Below are 8,130 nucleotides of genomic sequence, written 5' to 3'. Positions count from 1 at the left end.
AAAACCGCTCAATGTATGGCAGAGTACAACAGTACTTCATTGTAAAGATGACCTGCAGGTGTTTGTAGTGTTAAGGACATAGAGTAATAGTAAATGCTGTACCTGGGCTGCTGGTCTCCTCCCTGTTAGCCTCGTTCTCACTGCGGCACACGTCTCATAACCCATATCCTGGAGATCCACCTGGACCTGCTTACTGTCCTGCTGCACTGATGTTTCTGCTGCAGGGACAGGACAGAGAGAGAGACAGGGACATGGACAGACAGAGAGAGAGACAGAGACAGGGACAGGGACAGAGAGAGAGACAGGACAGGGACAGAAAGAGAGACAGGGACAGGGACAGGGACAGAGAGAGAGACAGAGAGAGAGAGAGACAGAGAGAGAGAGAGACAGAGAGAGAGAAAAGGAGAGAGAGATACATTAGAATAGTTATTGCATGTAGAATATTACCGTATGTGGTCAGGGTGTATGTGTGGTCAGGGTGTATGTGTGGTCAGGGGGTATGTCTGATGAAGGTGTATGTGTGGTCAGGTTGTATGTGTGGTGAGGGTGTATGTGGTTGAGGGTGAGGTGTGTCAGGTTGTATGTGTGGTGAGGTGTATGTGTGGTGAGGTGTATGTGTGGTGAGGGTGTATGTGTGTGAGGTGTATGTGTGGTGAGGGTGTATGTGTGGTCAGGTTGTATGTGTGGTGAGGGTGTATGTGTGGTGAGGTGTATGTGTGGTCAGGTGTATGTGTGGTGAGGGTGTATGGTGGTGAGGGGTATGTGTGGTCAGGTTGTATGTGTGGTGAGGGTGTATGTGTGGTGAGGGTGTATGTTGTGGTGGAGGGTGTATGTGTGTGAGGGTGTATGTGTGATGAGGGTGTATGTGTGATGAGGGTGTATGTGTGGTCAGGGTGTATGTGTGGTCAGGTGTATGGTGTGGTGAGGGTGTATGTGTGATGAGAGTGTATGTGTGGTCAGGGTGTATGTGTGGTCAGGTTGTATGTGTGATGAGGGTCTGTCTGTCTCCTGTTGACTCATCCTTCACCCTCTGTCTGTCTCCTGTTGACTCATCCTTCACCCTCTGTCTGTCTCTTTGTAGGAAGTTTAACACTCTGATCCAGGCCCAGGCCCGTGAGCTGTCCCACCTGCGCCAGAGGATGCGTGAGGGGCGCGGGGTGGGCCACATCTTGACCCAGCACCTGGGTGACACCACCAAGGCCTTCGAGGAGCTGCTTCGTGCCAACGACATAGACTACTACATGGGCCAGAGCTTCAGAGAACAGCTGGCACAGAGCAGCGCCCTGGCACAGAGAGTCAGCACCAAGATCAGCGGACGTGAGTGGAGAGGAGAAAACACATGACAAATRGCACTTACTGGACACAAAAGGACACAAGGACACAATGCACATACGATTACAGCTACCTAATATACTCAATCTCCAACATGTTTTAACTTTACAGCACAGACATTTGCGAACAGAATTTCTCACTTATGTCCAACAAGATTAGCATGAGTGTGTGTGACCTTGTATGTGTGATGGACCTGTGTGTGTACTGACCACATAGATGTAATGTCTCTCTCCTCTCTCATCCCCTCTCTTCAGGAGACCATCCCGAGATTCCTGACGACAAGACTGGCACAGAGCTGCTCGCCATACGGTACGTCTGCCAGTTTGTGTGTGTGTGTGCATATGTGTGTGTTTGCAACAGTATTAAATCATTAGCAGTGTAATCTCTGTGTGTTGTGGTTGTTGACGTTGCTGTATAGCTGGACATTTTGGCAGTTGGATAATATTGATTGTTGTCTGGGGGCCTGTGTCCTCCAGGGGGGTTATACAGTGTTTTTGTTTGTCACTCGATCAGTGATCCACACAGACGATCAATCAGTCTGATTAACTCACTGGCAGGACCAGCACGTTAGACAGGTGGCAGTGACGATCAACAGAGATGGAGATCGATCAGTTGCTCATGTCTCTACCGACGTCGGATTGTCATCGTAGGAGTGAGAGGCAGATCTCTCCATCTCCTTCATTTCCCTCACTGTGTCTATCCACCATATTTCTCTGCTTCTCATTTTTTCGCTCACCCCCTTTAATCCTTTACCCCCTCGTGCTGGTGGACATGTTTAACGTGGCTGGTTTCTATAGCGTTAGCCACATTGGCGTTAATGCTAACACGTTGAGTCAGGGCCATGCTGTATGATGTCACCAGTGCTAACCAGCCCCAAGGGGACAGTGATAGAAGAGGAGCGTTGTGATTGGATGAACCCACTGCCCTACCTCTGCCTCCCTATGATTGCCATGGCAACAGCCTCAGATCGCCATGGGGGATTTGAGAAGGCGCCCTCTTTATCTCCTTCCCATCATGCTTCTCTCTCGCTGTGTGTGAGTGAGTGAGTGAGTGAGTGAGTGAGTGCGTGACAGTGGTGATGTAGTGAGTGTGTGAGTGTGTGTGTGTGTGTGTGTGTTTGCGAGCGAAGCAATAGCCAGTTGACCAGGGATCTGGGCACGAGGTCAGTTGTCTGTGAAGATTCAAGCTGTCCTCGTGTTTGGTGAGACTCAGAGAAAGGGTGTGTGTGTGGGAGAGAGAGAGAGAGAAAACCCCCCCACAGTGAACAGAAAGTGACAACATTGTATTCCTGTGTCGGCTTGCATGGGCCTCTGAGAGAACTTGCTACTGAGCTGTGACATAGTCCTCATAAAGTAGGATGGTGAATAACCACTGTCCTGGATTATGGGGTCATATGTGCTGTGCAGCCAGTGGCCTGTGGGGTCAGGCTGTCACCTGGATGGCCCCTGGTATTCTGGGACATCTGATACATAGAGTTAGAGAGGCAGCCGTTTAGAGAGGCAGCCTGTGACAGAGTGCTAGTAGAGGGGCAGCCTGTAGAGGGGCAGCCTTGTTGGGAGGTAGGAGTTGAGAGGGGAGCCTGTTAGAGTGGCAGACCTGTTAGGGCGGGTAGGGGGCTAGCCAGTTAGGGCGGCATGTTAAGGGGCGCCTGTTAGACGAGGGCAGCGTTAGAGGGAGCCTGTTAGGGGCAGCCGTTAGAGGGGAGCCTGTTAGAAGGCGGCAGCCTGTTAGAGGGGCAGCCGTTAGGGACCGTAGGGGCGAGGGCGCTGTTACGAGCGGAGCTGTTGAGGAGGCAGCTAGCTTAAGGGAGGCGTCTAGTCTACATGAGAGGCAGCAGTTTAGGGGCACACTAGTTTAGAGGTGAGCCTAGTTGGAGGGCGGCCAAGTGATAGACAGGGGCAGGTGGACAAGAGACTTCCAGACAGAGCAGAACTTAGAGAACAGCAAGCTGCTAGCTAGTTCTGGTCCAGAAGAATAATGCCTGAAAATGTAGTTCTTTCTCGCGCTCTTTTGGTGATTGAGTTAAAAAGAACGGGTCTGACTTTTCCCATAGTCACTCTGATAGCAACGCTGCTCACAGGCTGTGAGCATGTGAAGATGTCAAATAGACTTCAGTTAATGTATATGTCGTACGTAGTATGGACCTCATATATTACTGCACTACTTTTGACCTATATATACTGCCTACTTTTGACCATATATACTGCACTACTTTTGACCCCATATATATACTGGCATCTCTTTTGACCCATGTATATACTGCACTCATTTTGACCCCATATATTACTGCACTACTTTTGACCATAATACTATCTGCACTCTTAATAATCAATCTGCTACTTTGACCATATTTATACTAAGGGCACTACTTTTTTGACGCACATTTATACTGCAACTACGCTTTGACCAATATATATACCTGCCACTTGCCATTATCTGCACTAGACTTTGCAACTTCGCCATAATATATAGCACTACATTTTGACGCTCATAATACTGCACTACTTTTGACCCTAGTATATATGCACTACTTTTGACCCATTAATATACTCCGCCACTACTTTTGACCCATCTATTATACTGCAACCTACGCGTATTGACCAATTTATATCAGAACCAACTTACTTTTCGAACATTACTATACTGCCCACTCACTTATTTTGACCCACTGGATATATACGCACTAACTTTTGCCCCATGTATATACTGCACTACTTTTGACCCATATATATACTGCACTACTTTTGACCCATATATATACTGCACTACTTTTGACCCATATATATAATGCACTGCTTAATTGTCACTATAGGGAATAGGATGTCAAATCAAATCAAATGTTATTGGTCACGTACACATGGTTAGCAGATGTTAATGTGAGTGTAGTGAAATGCTTGTGCTTCTAGTTCTGACCATGCAGTAATATAACAATTTCAAGAACAACTACCTTATATACACAAGTATAAAGGAACAAATAAGAATATGTACATATAAATATATGGGTGAGCGATGTCCGAACGGCATWGGCAAGATGCAGTAGATGGTATAGAGTACAGTTTATACATATGAGATGAGTAATGTAGGGTACCTCACTACCCTCTGGAGAGCCTTACGGTTGTGGGCGGAGCAGTTGCCGTACCAGGCGGTGATACAGCCCGGCAGGATGCTCTCGATTGTGCATCTGTAAAAGTTTGTGAGTGTTTTTTTSGTGACAAGCCGAATTTCTTCAGCCTCCTGAGGTTGAAGAGGCACTGCTGCGCCTTCACCACGCTGTCTGTGTGGGTGGACCATTTCAGTTTGTCCGCGATGTGTACGCCGAGGAACCTTCTCCACTGCTGTCCCGTTGATGTGGATAGTGGTGTGCTCCCTCTGCTGTTTCCTGAAGTCCACGATCATCTCCTTTGTTTTGTTGACGTTGAGTGTGAGGTTATTTTCCTGACACCACACTCCGAGGGCCCTCACCTCCTCCCTGTAGGCCGTYTCGTCATTGTTGGTAATCAAGCCTACCACTGTMGTGTCGTCTGCAAACTTGATGATTGAGTTGGAGGCGTGCATGGCCACGCAGTSATGGGTGAACAGGGAGTACAGGAGAGGGCTGAGAACACACCCTTGTGGGTCCCCATTGTTGAGGACTGGAGTTGTTGTTTCCTTACAGGGTTGAGAGCAGGGCCCGGCATTGCCTTGTGGGTAATTAGAGATGCCTCTCCCTCTCTCATGAAAGAGAGAGATAGATAGAGGTGCAGTATGCTGTACAGCTGGCTAACCAGATACGGAGGACTTAAATGTGTTTTAGTGCCAGTCGACTCATTTAGGACGAGCCCGAGGAGGGGATTTGTATTGGTTTGATTCCCTTGTGCGTGTGTGTGTGTGTGTGTGTGTGTGTGTGTGTGTGTGTGTGTGTGTGTGTGTGTGTGTGTGTGTGTGTGTGAGAGTATTAGAGTGTGGGTTGGTTCTTCTATCTTTGTGGGGACCTAAAATTCTCCCTCATGGGGACATGTCTCACATCCCCATGAGGACAAAGGCTATTATAAGCTTAGGGGTTAGGTTAGAATTAGAGTTACGGTAAGGGTAGGGATTAGTGGTTAGGGTTATGGGTTAAGGTTAGGGTTAAGGTTAGATTTAGGGTTAAGGTTTAGGGTAGAGAAAATAGGACTTTGATTGGAAATCAATTTTAGGTCCCCACTAGGATAGAAGAACAAAACGTGTGTGTGTGTGATGTAACATGGCTCAGGCTTTTGCTGGATTCAGAGCAGGGTGTTGACATGGGCACCTGTCTCTTATACACATCTAGATGTGTATAAGAGACAGGAGATAGAGAGAGAGACGGAGGGAGGGAGAGATAGAGAGAGAGACGGAGGGAGGGAGAGATAGAGAGAGAGACGGAGGGAGGGAGAGATAGAGAGAGAGACGGAGGGAGGGAGGGAGAGAGAGAGGGACGGAGGGAGGGAGGGAGAGAGAGAGAGAGGGAGGGAGGGAGGGAGAGAGGGGGGGGGGGGGGGGGAGAGAGAGGGAGGGAGGGAGGGGGGGGGCGAGGGGGGGAGTGGGAGGGGGGGGGGGGGAGGGGGGGGGGGGGGGGGGGGGGGGGGGGGGGGGGGGGGGGAAGGGGGGGGAGGTGGGGGGGAGTGAGGGGGGGGAGGAGGGGGGGAGGGGAGGGGGGGGAGGGGGGTGGGGGGGTGGGGGGGTGGGGAGAGAGAGACAGGGAGAGAGAGAGGTGGGTGGGAGAGAGAGAGGCGGGGGTAGAGAGAGAGGCGGGGAGGAGAGAGGCAGGGGAAAAGAGAACCGGGGGAGAGAGTTGGAGAGAGAGAGACACAGAGAGAGAAAGGGAGAGTGAGAAAGAGAGAGATGGAGAGAAAGAGAGTGAATCAGAGAGCGGGAGCAAGAGAAGAGCAAAGCCTGGTATAGAGCACCATCCAGCTCAGTCTAAGTATTCTGTAAAACTACAGGAGCGCTACGGAGAATCAGGGCTCTGACATGTACAATGGTGGATTCTCTGAACCCTGGGACTTTTTGAAACTACAGTACCTGGAATTCTACTTTGGATCTTAATCTTGTGTTTTTTTGTGGATTTTAGAGACATTTTATGTTCCTTTTTTGACGTGCGCTACCTCTTCAAAAATCCTGTTAGTTGAAATAAAATGTAACAAGAATAGTTTTTTTGAGAAACAGATTCACATTCCAGGACCTGCAGACAGAGTGGTTCACAGAACATTTAACAAAGGGTCGAATGGGGCCATGTTTTTGGGCCAGCGCTGCAGTGTGAGTTATAAAACACACAGAAGGCTGACTAGGGTTATCTGACTCTTTATGTTTGACCATTCAGCCTCTCGGTCACTGAGCTTCTCTCTCCTCTGACTGCAGTGGGTTCCTAGTGCAGCCCCTAGGCCTGGATACACCCGCCTAACATCCCGCTCCTATCTCTCCTTCCCTGGGAGAGAAACACCACTGTCTCCGGTCGCTCCGTGTTGTGTTTGGCTGCTGGTGGCAAAAGAGGGAAGAAACAGAAGCTCCCTCTTCCTTCCCGAGGTCCAGCAAAAGTTTTTGGAAGCTTGGATTTGAAAACAGAGAAGTGAAGGAGGGAACTATTTGAGACACAGACAGACAGAGAGAGACAGACAGGAAGAGAGAGACAGAGAGGAAGAGAGAGACAGACAGGAAGAGAGAGAGAGAGATAGATAGGAAGAGAGACAGTGCTACTACTTTCCTCAGGCAGTGTGAGACTGAGTCACAGCGCGGTGAATTATTCTCCTCCTGCTGTACCAGCCCACCAGCAAACAGTAACACTACCAGTGGTTCTTTACAGCAGAGACAGAGGAAATGCATTGGAAAGACCACTTGGTTAAAGAGAAGGGAAACGCCACCTGAGCTAAATTACTGCACAGCAGATTTGGGATTTTTGGGACCTTGTTGGGCTTGTCTGTACCGGACCAAACTGGCCTGGGTCAGAATCTGCTTAGGAGACCGCGCTAGTCACAGTCACAGCGGCTGCTGTGGATACAGTGAGCACGTCTCTGTCTCTGGGCCTAATCTGGGGATTTACATAGCTTTTCACCTGATTGCTCATGACCAGTCCTCCCTACCTCCATCATGCTTTCTGGCACATTCCCCTTCCCATGACCTACCTACCACTCCGGAGATCACGACCTCATCATTAAGCGAATGAGCACTGCCTGGTTACCATAGAGACCCAGTTGAGAGGCGTTGCCACGGCGACGACCCCCCACAACGAGGACGAGGACAACAACTGTCTCCCTGGTGTGACGGAGGAGGAGCAGGAGGAACGGGAGCAGCAGAAAGGCCAGGATGGAGGCTCTCTAGCCCAGGGAGGAGGGCCTTTGGTGGGGAAGGCTGGCCAGGCGAGCAGTGGGCCCAGGCCAATGGCTCCTCTGTGGAAGGCCATGCTGTCTAAAAGCAGCCCTCTGTACAGAGACTCTCTGTTCTCCTTCTCTCTGTGGGAGAGCAGGGCCCAGGAGAGAGAACTGGCCCTGTATAGAAAACACACTGACAGAGAGAGAAAGGCCCTGCACAGGCAGATGGAAAAGTAAGACAGAAAGAAGTCATTACCGAGAGATGCTGATTATTATTACCGATACTATCACTCTGATACTATCACTGCTGTTTATCACTCTGATTACTATACTCTATTACATAATCTGATTACTATCCGTCTGATTACTATCACTCTGATTTCATCACTCTGATTTATATCACTCTGATTACTATCACTCTGTACTATCACTCTGATTACTATCACTCTGATTACTATCACTCTCATGTTACTAGAAAGAAAATAAATGGATG

General features: G+C 49.3%; 1 protein-coding gene across 1 annotated transcript in view; it reads left to right on the top strand.

The window, feature by feature from the left end:
- LOC111975496 (myomegalin) overlaps window positions 1-8,130 on the top strand; it is a 60,806-nt gene that overhangs the window by 21,122 nt on the left and 31,554 nt on the right. Inside the window, 2 exon segments of the mRNA XM_070447446.1 lie at window positions 978-1,317; window positions 1,587-1,641. Of these exon segments, the coding sequence (XP_070303547.1) occupies window positions 978-1,317; window positions 1,587-1,641 (395 nt within the window).

This window comes from Salvelinus sp. IW2-2015, linkage group LG16, assembly GCF_002910315.2.
Source record: "Salvelinus sp. IW2-2015 linkage group LG16, ASM291031v2, whole genome shotgun sequence".
NCBI classification, from domain to species: domain Eukaryota; kingdom Metazoa; phylum Chordata; class Actinopteri; order Salmoniformes; family Salmonidae; genus Salvelinus; species Salvelinus sp. IW2-2015.
Note: the sequence above shows the minus strand (reverse complement) of the source record. Positions and strands in the feature narration are given on the sequence as shown.